Consider the following 18,542-nt stretch of genomic DNA (forward strand, 5'->3'; position numbering starts at 1 on the left):
AATCTGACAGTGACGTGTCAAATTTGCAAAATATGGCCTGGGGCAGGAAGGTGAAAACAGGCCTGGGGTAGAAGGGGTCAAACAAGTAAACAGAACTGGGTTACAATACCTCACACAATCTGTGCACTGGTGAGGTGCAGACACCTTTTTTATCTTCTACAATTCCTTTAACTTTGTTTCCATCTCACTGGTTTCATTGGCATGAGTTTTTGTACTTTGCATCTCAAAACTGATTTCAAAATGTTCTGTCGTTGCTCAAATATTTATCTTCTACAATTAATTATTTAACCTACTGTAGTTTATAAATGGCTTTAGACTTAAAAGTGATTAAAGTTGTCCTGAACCAGTGACACAAATGGAGGTCGTATCTGTAATATTAGTAACTGTGGTTACTTTCTATATTATACATTATTTAAACACCTGGATGAATAAGAAGCATAAAAATTTCCCCCCGGGACCCCTTAAACTGCCACTGATTGGAAATCTCCATACCGTGCTTGTAAAGGGACTTCATCAAACTTTGATGGAGGTGAGTGATCTATAGCCTGTCACAGAATTGTATGTCATAGATTTATATGTGTATACACTCCAGACTCCACACAAACTGCCCTTAGCAAAATATCTCCTGATGGCTATATGCAACAGTAACTACTCGGTCTCTACTCATTCTTCTATATCTCTCTGCAGCATTGGATAACATAGACCACCAAATCCTCCCCACCATGCTTCAATATATCGGCCTTAAAGGGGGTGTCTTTCTTCAGCAAATGACTTTTATCATGTAGAAAATGTTATTACAAGGCACTTACTAATGTATTGTTATTGTCCATATTGCCTCCTTTGCTGGCTGGATTCATTTTTCCATCACATTATACCTTGCTTGTTTCCATGGTTACGACCACCATGCAATCCAGCAGCGATGGTCGTGCTTGCACACTAAAGGAAAAAGTGCATGACTATGCACACACCTTCGGTCTTAACCACCAGGGAGGCCCATGCCTTTTTCTATAGTGTGGAAGCACGGCCACCACTGCTGGATTGCAGGGTGCTAATAACCATGGAAATGTGCATTGTATAATGTGATGGAAAATGAATCCAGCCAGCAAAGGAAGCAATATAGACAATCACAATACATTAGTAAGTAGCTTATATTATCTTTATGTACATGATAAATTCAATTTGCTGATATGAGACAACCCCTTTAAGGATACAGCCCTTTCTCGGTTTTCTTCCAAGATTTTTGGTTGTTCTTTCAGTGTATCATTTGCAGGCTTTACTACTTTTCAACTTTCCTTTACTGTTGGAATTCATTAGAGTTCAGTCCTAGGTCCTCTCGTCTTGTCTCTCTACCCAGCCCCTGTTGGAGAGACTATCAGTAGATTTTGTATTCAGTACCATCTATATGATGATGACACTCAACTTTATATCTCATTTTGTGACATAACCACAGTAGAATTATAAAACACCAGAGTTTGTATATCTGCTGTCTTTAACATCATGTTCTCTATCTGAAACTTAACCTTTGAAAAATTGAAGTTCCTGAGTATTGTGACATAGTGAGAGGTTTCGTCTGGGAAAACAGGTATTTTTCTCCCAGCATGTGCTGCTGGGCTGATTTACAGCCAGGTGAGGTCAAATACCGGACCAGATTTTAAATGCCGGTCCGGGATTTGGCAGCACCTGGCTGTCCTTAAATAGGCAGCTGGGCTCAGAAGCCATGTCTCTGTGTTGGGATCTGGGAGCCTTGTGTCTGGATGACAGCTTGCTACCTGTCTGGGGTGAAAACAGGTTGGTGCTGCTATCAGCAAGGACTCTTTGAGGCACAATTGCCGCATGGTGTGAATTACCACCAACACTGCAAGGTGACTTTTTGTATGAATATGACTGTTTGTTTTGTCACTTGCCTAACGTGTGAATAAAACACTTAACTGTTTGATTCAAAGAACTTGTTGTTCCCTCTATACTGCATCCGCTAATCCTGTCTTCCAAAGCGAGTCCCGACAGTATTTAAATTACATTTCTCACTTTCATCGGCAAAGCTCTTCGCAGTGCTGCACCTCCCAACATCTGCTCCCTCATCTGTCTACCACCCTACCCGTGTTCTCTGTTCTGCCAATGATTTACATCTACTATAATCCAAACCTCCCACTCCCATCTCCAATTATACAGATTATTAATATTGCTACTGTTTGGATTGCAGGACATAATTATAGCACATTGTTAGTTCTCTATAGTAACTGTTTCATCTTTTTTCAGTTGTCAGAGACCTATGGTCCAGTGTTTAGCATTCAGATGGGCCTGAAGAAGATAGTGGTGTTAGCTGGATATGATGCTGTCAAAGATGCCTTGGTAAACCATGCAGAAGAGTTTGAAGAACGAGCTAGAGTCCCGATATTTGAGAAGATGGATAAAGGATTGGGTAATGTATTAATAAGCAAAAAAAAAAAAAACAATTTCTACACTCATTGTACTTAAAACTACCATTAGAGATGAGTGAATCGAAGTTGATGAAGTGGAATTAGATCCGAATTTCAGGAAAAATTTAATTCGCACCGAAGTCGAATTTCCTCAGACTTCATGGTAACGAATCACATTTTTTCCTAAAATGGCTGTTGCACATGTTAGGACATGGAGCAAAGAACCCTGGGAACGAGGGATTACCCACAATGCCATGCATGCAGCCAATCAGCAGCCAGCCAGCCCTGTGATGTCACAGCCCTATAAATAGCCTCAGCCATCTTGGATTCTGCCATTTTCCAGTGTGCTTAGTGCAGGGAGAGACGTCAGCAGGCACTAGGGACAGTGCTAGGGAAGACTTGATTGTGCAGAAAAATAGATTTTCAAGTTCAGGGAAAGATTGTTCAAAGTGTAGGGAAAGGATAGGGAGGCATCATCCACATTATAAAAGGAGAACAGGGTGTAATTGGAGAGTGTACAGCTTGGGTAATAGGAGCTCTTCTATCACACCTTGCTGCACTGACTGGGGATCCCAATTGCAGTTATACTGCGGCCGCACAGGGCGCCATGGCAACTGGGGCGCCTGGCGGATCCAGGGGCGCGGTAGGGTGCTGCGGCGGCGGGGGGGGGCACAGGGAGATGAACGCTTCGATTGTGGAAGCGTTCATCTCCATAGTCATCTGTATCGCCATCCTCAGGACAGCGATACAGATGGCTGTGCTGAGGCAGGGGAGGGAGAGGTGTGTCCCCTTCCCTTTCCCTAGGCCGGCGCAGGCGGAGCAATGATGTCATCGCACCTGAGCCGTACAGCGCGGGAGACAAAACGGAAGAGGCCTGCATCGCATCGCTGACACTGAGGTAAGTATAAGTGTTTTTTTTATTTATTTTTATATATGTAATACTTTTACTGGCACATTGGGGGGCTGTTATTACTGGCACATTGGGGGGCTGTTATTACTGGCACATTGGGGGGCTAATATTACTGGCACATGATGGCGGGGGCTGTTATTACTGGAACATGATGGGGGGGCTGTTATTACTGTCACATGATGGGGGCTGTTATTACTGGCACATGATGGGGGGGCTGTTATTACTGGCACATGATGGGGGGCCGTTATTACTGGCACATGATTGGGGGGTTGCTCTTGCTACTGGCACATTATTGGGGTCACTATAGGGGCATCTACTGAGGCCACAAAGAAGGGGTATTTTATATGGGGGCTCTGTACAGTATAATTTTATACTGGGACACATTATGGTGGGCACTATGGGGAAGGGGGGAGAGGAGTACTATGGGCTCATCTACAGGGGGCACTAAGGAGGGGTATTTTATACTTGCAAATTAGAGGGGACACTGAGGGCACCTACTGGGGCATTTTATACTGGTACATTATGAGGGGCATTAGAAGGAAGGGGGGAGAGGAGCACTATGGGGGCGCTTTATAGGGGTATTTTATACTAGCACATTATGGGGGCACTATGGGGACATTAGCTCAACTGGGGGCATTACAAGGGGGTATTTTTTGCACTGTCACATTATAAGGAGAACTATTTCTACTGGGGGGGACATTATGGTGGGCTTTATTACTCCCCCATGATATGACCCCCTAGTAGCAGCACCAGCCTCTCCCTGCTCTGCTATCCCTCTGCCCCTCCAAATCCTTATTATGAAATCTTTCTCATTAGGATAAAACACAACATCAGATCCACCCAGCCAAAGTGTTGAAGTGATGTCCGAGATCCCCAAGGACCAAGCCAAGTAATTGTAAGTTTTCATGTGAAATATGTTTGTTATACACATATAGCCTACACTGTGCCCACAATATACAGTATACCTCTACACTGTGCCCCACAATATACAGTATACCGCTACACTGTGTAGTCTGTTCTATAAGCACCATTGTTTTGTGGCGGCTGACAGAAAATAATCTGGAAGTGCCCCTCCCGAGACCAGGCTCTGGATCCGCCACTGGACACAGCTCGCAGTCTGTCTCTTACAGCAGGCCTGCCCGAGATTGTGTGAAAAACTATTTGTTACAAAAATTGTTTTCCTCTTTGCGTATGTTTAGGTGAACCGGGGGGGCACCACAAGATTACAAGATTAGCTCGCACAGGGCGCTTGAACACCTAAGGCCAACCCTGATTCCAGAAAACCTTGCTTGTTATTGGGGCGCAAGTTCTGTGTGATACAGCTATTTATAGGGTGTATTAATAGGAAATATACGTACGTCCTATTAGCTGTTCTGCTGTGATTTTACATTGTTATATATTGTTTGGGAGGTGTATTAATAGGGAAAAAAAATATGACTTATTTGCCATTCTGCGGTGGAGTTACATTGCACTACAGCCATTTACGGGGTATATTAATCTAATATATAAATCTTAGTGTATGTGTGTACGTCCGCTAAAGGAATCCACACCGTCGCATTTACAATCACAAAGGTGTCTCAACTCTCTAGCACGTACCATTCCTGAGATATTCCCAAAAAATCCATAGCCAATAGAAGTCTGGTCACATGACCCTTATCAGACAGTTTGCAGGCACTTAGTCTCCACATACACACAGTTTTACACCAGGTTTCTATAACAAACCAGCCATTTTTTTTCACTGCTGTCAATCAGCTTTAAAAGGAGCAGGGCGCTGTGGATGACACTGTTAAGGGAGCGGAGTGCTGTGGAGGTCACAGTTAGGGGGGCAGGTAGGTTGGCCATTCAGGCCACACTCAAAAGACGGACTTAAAAACCCAGCCCACAGATCCCACTAAGCCACGCCACCTTCCACTCTGCCGGCAATGGGGATTGAAAAAATAAACGTAAAAAATCAACTTCTGTCAGCTGCAGGGGTGGGAGGGAGGGTGACTTTCTCACTGTGCTCACGCTAACACAGTACTGTGCTGCTGTCTGAGAGTGAGCTGTTCAAAAGGGCATCCCTGTGTCCGTCCAGACCCTGCACAGGACAGAGGACACGGAGTCTGAAATCCGGACTGTCCGGCCTAAAACCGGACCTCTGGCCACCCTAGGGGCAGGCTGCTGTGGAGGTCATAGTTAAGGGGACGGTCTGCTATGGAGTTCAGTGTTAAGGGGCAGATTGCTGTAGAGGCCACTGTTAAGGGGATGGGTGTTGTGGAAATCATTGTTAAGGAGATGGGGTACTGTGGAGGTCACTAATAAAGGGGCTGCTGCTGTGGAGGTCACTGTTAAAGGGTCGGCTGCTGTGGAGGTCACTGTTAAGGGGTAGGGCACTGTGGAAGTCTCTGTTAAGGGGGCAGGGAATGGTGGAGGTCACAGTTAAGGGGATGGTCCGCTATGGAGGTCAGTGTTAAGAGACAGGGTGCTGTAGAGGTCACTATTAAGGGGGTGGGGTGTTGTGGAGGTCACATTTTAAGGGAACTGAGCTCTGTGGAGGTCAATGTTAACCCCTTAAGGACCCTGAGATTTTCCTTTTTTTTGTTTTTCACTCCCCGAGTTCCTATAGTCCTAACTTTTTTATTTTTCCATTCACATAGCCTTATGAGGGCTTATTTTTTGCGGGACAAGTTGTACTTTCGAATGGCACCATTTATGGTTGCATACCATGTAGTAGGAAGCAAAAAAAATAATTCCAAATGGAGTAGAATTTTGAAAAAATGCAATTCTGATAAAGGTTTTTATTTTTATTTTTTCACACCATTGCGTTTTAATACTGAAAAAAATTAAAACCTTTGAGAAAAAAGTATAATCATATTCTGACCCTTGTAACTTTTTTGTAGTTATTTGTATGGGGCTGTGTGAGGGCTCAATCTTTGCATGACAATCTGTAATTTTCAGTGATACCAATTTGAAGTGTGTGCGACTTTTTGATAACTTTTTATAAAAAAAATTATTGGGTAGTTGAAGTGAAAAAAATTGGAAAATCAGCATTTTTTTTTTCTTTACGCCATTTTCCGAATGCCATTAATATTGTTATTACGTTTTTTTATTTTAAGGAAAGGGGGGTGATTTGAACTTTTTTTTTTTTTTTATATGTATATATATTTGTAAAAACTTTTTTTTTTCTTTTTTTTTTAACTTTTTTTAAGTCCCATTGGGTGACAATAACTGCCAATCATTAGATTGCCCATTGTGTTCATTGATGACTATATGTCATGCTTCGGTGTGGGAAGGAGACACCATACCGAGCATAAAAGGGAAGGGGGGAAAAGGGAATCAGGCCTGAGAACTAGGGAAGGAATATGGACTCCTGCTAGTAACTAGTGATGGACGAACATCGGCCAGGATGTTTCGCGAATGCGCGTTCGCATTCAAATGTTCGCGAACCACGCGTTCACGGCAGGTTCCATTCACTTTAATGGCAGGCAAACCTGAAAAATCTTCAGCTCATATTTGCAGCCACCAAATACTTCCTAGAAGTGCACAAATAGTCCCACAACATGGACAGTGACATACCAGAGGGGGATCAATGGCAATAATGCCCACAATAATATGTATTTTAATCAGGGACCATTTTTATGCATCTTAAAAAGAAAATCTCAAAAATGGGCCCTGCTGGAGCCTAGAAATTTTTTATTTTAGGCAACAGGAGTACAGGCCCCACAAATTAGGCATTCACCTGACAGAAAAAACTTGTGATTATGTGTCTGGAGGTACATTAGGCGGTCACAGGATAAACATTTTGCTGTAGGTTACTGGAGTAGAGGCCCCAAAAATTAGGCATTCACATGACAGGAAAGGTCTTTTATGCTGCTGTATATACATAAGACAAGGACCATTCTTTGTTCTGGGTAGTGGCGGATACGTGTGGGCTGGCATGAGGAAATTCAATTACACGTGGTCGTCACAGGTGTTGAATTCCTCCGAGATCCATGCCTCATTCATTTTTAGAAATGTGAGGTAGTCCACGCTGTCATGAGCTAGGCGAGTGCGCTTATTGGTCACAATCTCCCCTGCTGCTGCGCTGAACGTCATTTCTGACAGGACACTCGACGAGGGGTAAGCCAAGAGTTCCATTGTGCCAGCTCTGGCCACAGGTCAAGCCTGCACACCCAGTAGTCCAGGGGTTCCTCGCTTCTCAGAGCATCCACATCAGCCGTTAACCCGATGTAGTCAGACACCTGTCGGTCTAGGCGTTCCCTGAGGCTGGAGCTGGAGGGCGGCTTTCGATGGGTTGGCTGCAAAAATTATCTCATATCTGAGGTGACCAACACATCTTCAAACCGCCCTCTTCTTGCATGTGCTGTAGGATTGGTACTTGCAACAGTTTCTCTGTGCTGTAGGTGTAAATTCCTCTGCCAGCGCCCGCAACAGCAGAATGCAGCATCTCTCACAGCAAGGCCTGGAAATGCTGCATTCTGACAGCCCTCTGTGATGCTGGTAACATGTCCACCATTTTGTGTTTGTACCGGGGGTCTAATTACGTTTCCACCAAGTACTAGTCCTTGCCCTTTATGCTTTTTATATGGGGGTCCCTCTTCAAACACTGGAGCATGACGGGCCCTATTTGCACTAAATTGGAAGCGGTGGAGCTTCCTGGCTCCTGCTCATCGCCCAGGAGAATGTTGTCCTCGGTCTCCTTCCCCCCAGCGACGGACAACACCAGGGAAAGCCCCAAAAATCTTAAAATCCCCCTCAAAGCCTGCTCTTCTTGCTTCTCCTCCTCCCCCCAGCCACCATCCTCGTCTGACTCCTCTTCACACTCCTGCTGACTTGTCTCAGATGGAGTAGCCCTGACTGGGAATTCATTCAGCATTGCGACTTCCTCATCTTTCAGCTCCTGCTCCTCCACGGCTTAATCAGTGACACGACACAATGCACGCACCAGAAAGAAGGCGTAAGGTACGATGTCACTGATGGTGCCCTGGCTGCCACTGACCAGTTTGATGATCTCATCAAATAGCTGCAGAAGTCTGCATGTGTCGCGCATGAGCAGCCACTGCCGCAGTGAAAAGAAACCAAGCTCCCCAGAAGCTGTCCTGCTGCAGAGTTCGTACAGGTAGTCATTAACGGCACGTTGCTGCTGTAGAAGCCTATCAAGTATATACAAGGTGGAATACCAGCGCGTCAGGCTTTTACAAATCAGACGTCTGACAGGCAGGTGGTGTCGCCACTGAAAGTCAGCAAGGCGAGCCATGGCCGCGTAAGATCTTCTAAAATGGCCAGAGATTTTCCTGTCCTACCGCAAGACATCCTGGACCCCGGGTTATTTGGCAACGAATCGCTGCACAACTAACTTCAGGATGTGTGCCATGCACGGCACTTGTGTCATTTTGCCCTGTTTCAGTGCGCTCAGCAGATTGGCACCGTTGTCGCACACCACTTTACCATCTGTCTAATTGAGTGGGGTTAGCCACTGATTAGCCTATGACTGCAAAGCTGAAAGCAGTGCAGGACCAGTGTGGCTCTTGGCTTCCAGGCACAACAGCCGCAGCACAGCATGGAAACGTCTTACCTGGCACATTAAATTGGTTCTGGGGAGCTTGGGGGGTGCAGTGGAAGAGGAGGAGGAGACTGAGGATGGGCTAGGAGGAGAAGAAGAGGCAGGCCGTGACGATAACACCAAACCCACACGGGTGCCACTGGTTACATGCTTGACAGCCGTCAGAAGGTTGACCCAGTGGTCAGTAAAATTTATGTACCTTCCCTGCCCGTGTTTGCTAGACCACGTGTCTGTGGGAAGATGTATCTTGGCACCGACACTGTGTGCCAGAGCTTTATTTACTTACCGCTGAACGTGGCCATATATCTCAGGGATGCCCTTCTGAGAGAAATATTTCCTTCCGTGGACATTGTGGTGTGCCAATGGCCACAAATTTTCTAAAGGCCTCCTAGTCCACCAGTTTATATGGCAGTAGTTGGCAGACTAGCAGTTCCGACAAGCCGGATGTCAGCCATTGGGCAAGAGGGTTATCCGGCATCATCAACTTTTTACACTCGAACATTTGGGCCATGAAAGCCTGCCTTCTGCCAGATGACCGTGACAATGGCACAGTGTAAGGTGGAGTGGAGGACAAATGGGGGGAGAGAGAAGAAGGAGAAGAGGCAGGTCATGGAGCACTGGGAGTGTGGTTTTGTGGGTTCTGACGGCGTTGCTCCCACTGGGCTCGGTGATGTGAGGCCAGGTGCCTTCTTAAGGCGGTCATACCTAGGTGAGTGTTGGGCTTACTGCGACTTATACGTTGGCAGCACAGGCTGCAGATGGCAACACTATTGTCAGCAGCTGACACGATAAAAAGCCCACACTGCGGAGCCATGTGCTCCTGGGAGCGCAAGATGTGACCGTGCATGGTGGATGGCTTGCTCCAGATACATTTGCAGTCTGCTTTTTGCCTCTGGCGCACTGCGAGTTCTGCCTGCTTCTCCCTTTCTGCTGTTCCGTCTCTCCCTCTGAACTCCCCTCCTCTTCCTCTCGTTGCTACCTGCTCTTCCTCATCCGATGCCAAGAATGGCTGCGCATTGGTAAGGTTTGGGAATGGATGGGAAAATAATTCCTCTGACTCGAGTGGAGGGGCTATGGTGGTGGTGTCTTTGGGGGTGCACACAGCAGAGAGTGAGGAGGGTGCAGAAGCAAAAGGCTGAGTGAGCCACTCAACCAACTCTGGTGCGTCCTTTGACCTAATTGCACGCACCTTCTCCAACTTCCCACTTAGGCTCCGGCCTGGTGCACCTGCCCGACCCCTACCACCCCTACGGAATGGCCTGCCTCTTCCTCTGCCTGTCATTTTCAAAATGACCTTGTGCCAAAGTACTTAGAAAAGAGAAGTATTTGTGGAAGCAGGTATATCGCAGGCCTCAATCAGTATTTGGTAGAAGCTGGTATATCAAACCTCTTAATCAGTATTTTGTGGAGGCAGGTGTATTGCAGGCCTCAATCAATATTTGTTGGGAGCAGGTATATCAATACCCTCAATCAGTATTTTGTGGAAGCAGGTATATCACACCCCTCAATCAGTATTTTGTGGAAGCAGGTGTATCGCAGGCCTCAATCAGTATTTGGTGGAAACAAATATATCGCACCCCTCAATCAGTATTTTGTGGAAGCAGGTATATAGAACCCCTTAATCAATATTTGGTGGAAGCAGCTATATTGCTCCCCTCAATCTTTACTTTGTGGTAGCAGGTATATCAAAACCCTTAATCAGTATTTTGCGGAAGCAGGTATATCGCACCCATCAATAAGTATTTAGTGAAAGCAGGTGTATCGCAGGCCTCAATCAGTATTTGGTGGAAGCAGGTATATCGCAACCTTCAATCAATATTTAGTGGAAACAGGTATATAGAACCCCTTAATCAATATTTTGTGGAAGTAGGTGTATCGCAGGCCTCAAAAAGTATTTTGTAGAAGCAGGTATATCACACCCCTGAATCAGTATTTTGTGGAAGCTGGTACAGTCAGGTCCATAAATATTGGGACATCGACACAATTCTAACATTTTTGGCTCTATACACCACCACAATGGATTTGAAATGAAACAAACAAGATGTGCTTTAACTGCAGACAGCCAGCTTTAATTTGAGGGTATTTACATCCAAATCAGGTGAACGGTGTAGGAATTACAACAGTATGCATATGTGCCTCCCACTTGTTAAGGGACCAAAAGTAATGGGACAGAATAATAATCATAAATCAAACTTTCACTTTTTAATACTTGGTTGCAAATCCTTTGCAGTCAATTACAGCCTGAAGTCTGGAACGCATAGACGTCACATCACCAGCCGCTAGGTTTCATCCCTGGTAATGCTCTGCCAGGCCTCTACTGCAACTGTCTTCAGTTCCTGCTTCTTCTTGGGGCATTTTCCCTTCAGTCTTGTCTTCAGCAAGTGAAATGCATGCTCAATCGAATTCAGGTCAGGTGATTGACTTGGCCATTGCATAACATTCCACTTCTTACCCTTAAAAAACTCTTTAGTTGCTTTTGCAGTATGCTTTGGGTCATTGTCCATCTGCACTGTGAAGTGCCGCCCAATGAGTTCTAAAGCATTTGGCTGAATATGAGCAGATAATATTACCCGAAACACTTCAGAATTCATTCTGCTGCTTTTGTCAGCAGTTACATCATCAATAAATACAAGAGAACCAGTTCCATTGGCAGCCATACATGCCCACGCCATGACACTACCACCACCATGCTTGACTGATGAGGTGGTATGCTTAGGATCATGAGTAGTTCCTTTCCTTATCCATACTCTTCTCTTTCCATCACTCTGGTACAAGTTGATATTGGTCTCATCTGTCCATAGGATGTTGTTCCAGAACTGTGAAGGCTTTTTTAGATGTCGTTTGGCAAACTCTAATCTGGCCTTCCTGTTTTTGAGGCTCACCAATGGTTTACATCTTGTGGTGAACCCTCTGTATTCACTCTGCTGAAGTCTTCTCTTGATTGTTGACTTTAACACACATACACCTACCTCCTGGAGAGTGTTCTTGATCTGGCCAATTGTTGTGAAGGGTGTTTTCTTCACCAGGGAAAGAATTCTTCGGTCATCCACCACAGTTGTTTTCTGTGGTCTTCCGGGTCTTTTGGTGTTGCTGAGCTCACCTGTGCGTTCCTTTTTTTTAAGAATGTTCCAAACTGTTGTTTTGGCCATGCCTAATGTTTTTGCTATCTCTCTGATGGGTTTGTTTTGTTTTTTTTCAGCCTAATGATGGCTTGCTCCACTGATAGTGACAGCTCTTTGGATCTCATCTTGAGAGTTGACAGCAACAGATTTCAAATGCAAATAGCACACTTGAAATGATCTCTGGACCTTTTATCTGCTCATTGTACTTGGCATATTGAGGGAATAACACACACCTGGCCATGGAACAGCTGAGAAGCCAATTGTCCCAATACTTTTGGTCCCTTAACAAGTGGGAGGCACATATGCAAACTGTTGTAATTCCTACACCGTTCACCTGATTTGGATGTAAATACCCTCAAAATAAATCTGACAGTCTGCAGTTAAAGCACATCTTGTTTGTTTCATTTCAAATCCACTGTGGTGGTGTATAGAGCCAAAAATCTTAGAATTGTATCCATGTCCCAATATTTATGGACCTGCCTGTATATCAATCCCCTGTCACGGCTGAGGATGGGGAAAACCCTCAGCCGTGTGATGCCAGGTGATATAGTGGCAACTCGGCCATGAGAACAGGATAGGGAGCAGGTCACCTCCTCACGCATCCCTAACCTGACCCTAACTCCTAACCTGCATGGGCCGACCTTGAAGGTAGGAGGACCCATGCGCAGGAACCTCGGAGCCCTGACTTACCCTCCGCAGATCCCTGAGCTAGGAGCTGGGTAAGACGACCTACTCCTCCTAGGAACGGAGGAGCAGGAGTCTCAATGGCCAAGCTGTTGGGAAAAGGGAACAAATGCAAGCCTATGTATATGGCAGGTGCTGCACTAGTTCCAGCCACCTGCCACAGCCTTGCTGACTGGATCCGTGTGCAGGCAAACTGAAGTCCACAAATAAACAAACAGAACTCAGCACAAACTCATCCACACACCGGAACCCAGATACATGGCAGCACAGAATTATACAGGAAAACATAAACAGAACATCACTCAGACTTAACTTAAACTTATGACCACAGTGGTGGCTCTCACTGGCAGATAAGAAAACACAGGAGGCTGCTCCAGCTAGCATGGCTGAAGCAACCTACTGAGCCATGCCAAAGAGAGAGGCTATATAGGCCCAAGTGGCCACACCCCAGGGTTGGACACACCCAGTGAAATCACACACACACTGGGAAGGGAGTTAACCCTTCCATCACCACAGAAGGGAAAACACACATAAGGGGGAAGTGCACACAATACATACACCTAACATAAAGGAAGTCAGGTGAGACCGCATGCCAGAGCAGCAAGCTGCCTAGCAACGCTCAGGCTGCTCTGCTGCTAAATACAAAACGAGTTGCCCGCGGCAACCACAAGTGAGGCCACACACAGCGGCCCTCACCCGTGGTTGAACACCCATACAAAACCGCAGGCGACCGCATGCGGTAAAGGAGTCACGGTCATGGGCATGGCCGGGACATCCCCTTAATCAGTGTTTTGTGGAAGCAGGTATTTCAAACCCCTTAATCAATATTTGGTGGAAGCAGGTATATTGCACCCCTCAATCAGTATTTTGTGGAAGCAGGTATATCGCAGGCCTCAATCAATATTTGGTGGAAGCAGGTATATTGCACCCCCCAGTCTGTATGTTGTGGAAGCAGGTATATCAAACCCCTTAATCAGTATTTTGCGGAAGCAGGTATATCGCACCCCTCAATCAATATTTTGTGGAAGCAAGTTTATCAAACCCCTTAATTAGTATTTTGTGGAAGCAGGTGTATCACAGGACTCAATCAATATTTGGTGGAAGCAAGTATATCAATCCCCTTAATCAGTATGTTTGTGGAAATAAGTATATTGCAGTCCTCAATCTGTATTTTGTGGAAGCAGAGATATAGAACCCCTTAATCAATATTTTTTGGAAGTAGGTATGTTGCACCCCTCAATCAGTATTTTGTGGATGCAGGTATATCGCAGGCTTCAATCAATATTTGGTGGAAGCAGGTATATTGCACCCCTCATTCAGTATTTTATGGGTTTCAGGTATATCAAACACCTAAATCAGTATTTTGTGGAACAGGTATATCAAACACCTAAATCAGTATTTTGTGGAAGCAGGTATATCACACCCATTGCAAATAGTTGTTCCAATAGCACTTGTCCCTCTATATAGCTGCGGTATCGCAGCAGGACCGCACACAACTGCTGCACAATACAAATGCATTATAATATACTTTATATGTTAGAAAGTATAAGTATATCACACCCGTCATTATATCACACCTATCGATAGCACACCTATACCATTCCTTCAAAGGACTTTTGTGGACTTATTAGCTAGCTTTTGGTGTCCCTAACAGTCTGTCCCTGCTCCACAAAGCAACCTCTCCCTAAACTGGCAAAATACAGAATGTAAAATAGCTGCCAGATCGGGTTCTGTTATAGGGTGGGGGTGTGTCCATGTGCTGAAAAGTCTCAATTGGCTGTCCTGTCCCACCTTATTGATGTGTCATGGGTCAAAGTTCGGCTCAATGCAAAAGAATATGGCGCAAGCGAACATTGCCATATGTTCGCATGTTCGGCGAATCGCAAACTAGAAAAGTACGTTGCGAAACGACCGCCAGGCGAACCACAAGGCCATCTTTATACACCAATATACAGGCTCTATACAGCTGGGAAATAGATGATCTTTAACGTGATTTGTCACAAATTAATTCGGATCAAATAGTATATTTTTGGAAAATTCGCTGAATCGTCTGAATCGAGTTTTTGAAAAATTTGCTCATCTCTAACTAAATATAATACTCAGCGGCAAGCACAGTTCATGCAGCAAAGGGAGAGGCCAGAAATAGGTATTGGGATGTCCTATAAATGGGGCATGGGGGCCAAATTTAGATTCTTGCTATGGGGTCCAGTGATTTATATGTTCACCCATGATCATTAACATTTGATGTCTCCTTTTTCTGCTCCAGGTCTACCTTTTGCTCATGGTGAAAACTGGAAGATCATGAGAAGATTTACCATCTCCACCCTACGAGACTTTGGAATGGGCAAGTCTAGCCTAGAGGAGAGGATAGCCGAGGAGTGTTCACATATGATACAGAAAATTAAATCCTTAAAAGGTTTGTGGTAGGACAACATGCTGGATGCTAGATGAGAATGAATCCTAGAATCTTCTCTTATAGTGATCATTTAATGTGTTACTAATAATTCAAGATGAGCTAAAAAAAAAAAAATTGGTTCGATCCGAATTTATTAGCAGCAAATCGCGTTACAAACTGCTATTTCCAGGCTGCAGAGAGCCTTAATAGTGGTGTAGAACACTGTGCCTTGCAGTAACACACTTAGGGAGTCTGCTGTGGTAGTGAAATAATACTGTGAGTCAATATGACATGCAGATGACAGGTGTCGCTCTTAGAATCACGGCACACTTCACTTATTTGGGCAGTCACGGGACCAAAACTGACCAAAAAACTCAAGTTTGAACTGAGCCTTACAGGTCGATGTTAGCGCCAATAGTGCACTCCTTTTACACCATCGTCAACTGATTTGACATAGATGTCTATAGAACCTGTTCTATTAAAAGTTTATACGGATGTAGCAGGGTTTACACAAATGTTTTCTGAGGCATGTTATCTAAACTAAATGCAACTAAATGCGTTAAGCAATTGCTTTTCAGTAGCATTTGCTTCAAGATAACGCAATGAATTAAGAAATTTGAGTTAAGAGTGTGTGTTACTCCTGCTACATTTGTACAAGTAGAGCCCCCGAACAAAGTGGAGAGGGTGTCACCGTTAAGTTTGTGTTGACGTCACTGATTATTTTGCCCTCCCTCTGATCCGTCAGAACAATAATCCCCCAAAAACGGATTGTCAGAACAGTAACCCTATAAAAACGCACCCAACACTACGCACTGACTGACTGCTACCGCTGCTGCCTCCATGAACCCGTGCACCGCTACTTCCTGGGCAGGTAGGCTCCTGCGATGCGGGTGGTCTACACCGGGCATGTTTGGCTACCGACCTCCCACTGCTGCCACCTGGCTGACTCCCGGTCTCCTCCACATCTTGGCTTGCCAGTAGCTGCCGACTTCTCTAGTAGCTCGTCCTCGCTGTATAGAGGGGCTGAGCCCACAGCATATAATACTTCTCTGGCTTAAAGAGCAGAAAAGGAGAGAGGCAGGTTGAGGACAGGTGAAAGTACAGGGCCTGCTCCCGGGACATGCCAACTAAGGGTTGTGTCTGAGGAACCCACCGACAACAAGGGTTGTGTCTGATGTCACTTGGGACGAAGTGGATGACCGAGTCAACCATTCAAGAAACGCTTGGTTGCTGGTCAAGATACGACCGCTAGATGACACTGGGAGTTCAGGCCTCTCGCTGCGACTCCTGGTGTCACGCCCCCTTATTCTGCTGCAACCTGTGTCTGCGTCAGAAACATTTAGGCTTCTGCCACTCCCCTGTGCAGGGCCTGGCACTTCTTTGTCTGACATACTGTTAGATTAAATAAATAAAAAGGAAATTAAAATACCCCAAAAAAGTCTGCAATTTTCTCACTATACAACGGCTAATAAGCTTTTTTTATTCCAGCAATACATGCCAAAAAGGGCTGTAATTTTCTCACTTCACCACACAACAGCAAATATTTTGTTTGTGAAACTAATACAAGCAAAAAAAGGCTTTAGAACATATAACTGCACTGCTGAACAGCAAATATATTTTTATTTTGCCACTAATACGCTCCACAAAAGGCTTTTGAACAGGTATCTGCACCGCTGAACGGCAAACATATTTTTTCTTTTTCCACTAATACACGCAACAAAAGGCTTTAGAACATAATACTGCACCGCTGAACGGCAAATATATTTTTTTCTTTTTCAACTAATACACGACAAAAAGGGCTGTCATTTTAGCACTTCACCACACAATGGCTAATAAACACTTTGTTCCTACTAATACAAGCCCAAAAAATGCTTTAGAAAATATATCTGCACCGCACTAGCGCAAATAAGATGTAGAAATATTTACTTGTAATAAACCCTGTAAGAACGGTTTGCTGGAATTACAGAGCTGTATAATGGGAATTTGGATCCCCAGTCAGTGCAGCAAGGTGTAATAGGATTGTTCCTATTACCCAAGCTGTAACCTCCCCTACTGAACCATGTTCAACGTAAATGCTGTGGAGTGATTCCTCCCTATCCTTTCCCTACACCTTGAATAATCTTGCCCTGCACTTGTAAATCTTTTTTTAGCACAATAAAGTTTTTTCTAACACTGTCCCTAGCACCTGCCTGCTCATCTCTAATAATAAATCTTCCGCTGACCTCTCCATAAATTGAGAAGCTAATTGGCTAGATGCTTCAGCTCACACTGACCTTTGTCTCCATCATATGTAACATATTATTGGTAGCCCACTAATGTTTGTGCCACTAATACACACAAAAAAAGTGCTTTAGAACATATAACTGCACCGCTGAACGACAAATATATATTTTTTTGCCACTAATACACGCCAAAAAGGGCTGTAATTTTCTCACTTCATCACACAACGGCAAATCCTTTTATTTTGTGCCACTGATAAACGCTAAAAAGGGCTTTAGAACATAACTGCACTGTTAAACGGCAAATAATATATATATTGTTTCCACTAATACACGCCAAAAAGGGCTTTAGAACATATAACTGCACAATATAAGGGCAAATAAGACGTGATAATCCCTGTTAATGAATGGCTGTATCAAATAGCACTTGCACTACAATAACAAGAACGGTTTTCTGGAATTACAGAGCTGTATAATGGCCATTTGGATCCACAGTCAGTGCAGCAAGGTGTAATAGGATTGTTCCTATTACCCAGGCTGTAAACTTCCCTATTTTACCCTGTTTTGTTTCAATACTGTGGAATGATTCCTCCCTATTTTTTCCCTGAACTTCTATACAGAAAAATAAAAGTTTTAAAGTCTTTCCTAGCACTGTCCCTAGCGCCTGCTGATGTCCCTCCCTGCACTAAGTACACTGGTAAATGGCAGAATTTAAGATGGCTGACCTTATTTATAGGGCTGTGACATCACAGGGCTGTCTGGCTGCTGATTGGCTGCATGCATGGCATTATGGATGATCCTGCCTAACCAGAGTTCCTTTCTCCATGTCCTCACTAGTGTTGAGCGGGAATATTCGAATCGCGAATTTTTTTCGCGAATATCGGCACTTCGCTAATTCGCGAATATTTCGAATATAGTGCTATAAATTCGCTATTTCGAATATTCATTTTTTTGTTTTTTTTTTTATTTATTTTTTTAATTGTTATATTTTTTCCTTTCCCACTTCCCTAAAGTTGTTCTTACCTGTCCTTTGGATTCCTGGCTTCCTGGCTGCTCCAGTCAGTGCCCGTTGCCGCTTCTGCCGCCTTCCGTGCTCATGGAGCGTCCCCATCTCCATGGGAACGTCTCCATATACTAGAATGTACTGTCGGATTTGAGAATTACGTTGAAATCGCAATTGCGATTAATATAACACGAAATAATCGCATTTGCGATTTCAACGTAATTCTCAAATCCGACAGTACATTCTAGTA

General features: G+C 44.5%; 1 protein-coding gene across 1 annotated transcript in view; it reads left to right on the top strand.

Moving 5' to 3' along the window:
- Positions 1-318: 318 nt before the first annotated feature.
- LOC122935952 (cytochrome P450 2K1-like) overlaps positions 319-18,542 on the top strand; it is a 59,291-nt gene continuing 41,067 nt past the window's right edge. The window contains exons 1-3 of the mRNA XM_044291917.1: positions 319-529; positions 2,257-2,419; positions 14,942-15,091. Coding sequence (XP_044147852.1) covers positions 356-529; positions 2,257-2,419; positions 14,942-15,091 — 487 coding nt within the window. The 5' untranslated portion in view covers positions 319-355. The remainder of the gene's footprint in view (positions 530-2,256; positions 2,420-14,941; positions 15,092-18,542) is intronic.

This window comes from Bufo gargarizans, chromosome 4 (assembly GCF_014858855.1).
Source record: "Bufo gargarizans isolate SCDJY-AF-19 chromosome 4, ASM1485885v1, whole genome shotgun sequence".
Classification (NCBI taxonomy): Eukaryota; Metazoa; Chordata; class Amphibia; order Anura; family Bufonidae; genus Bufo; species Bufo gargarizans.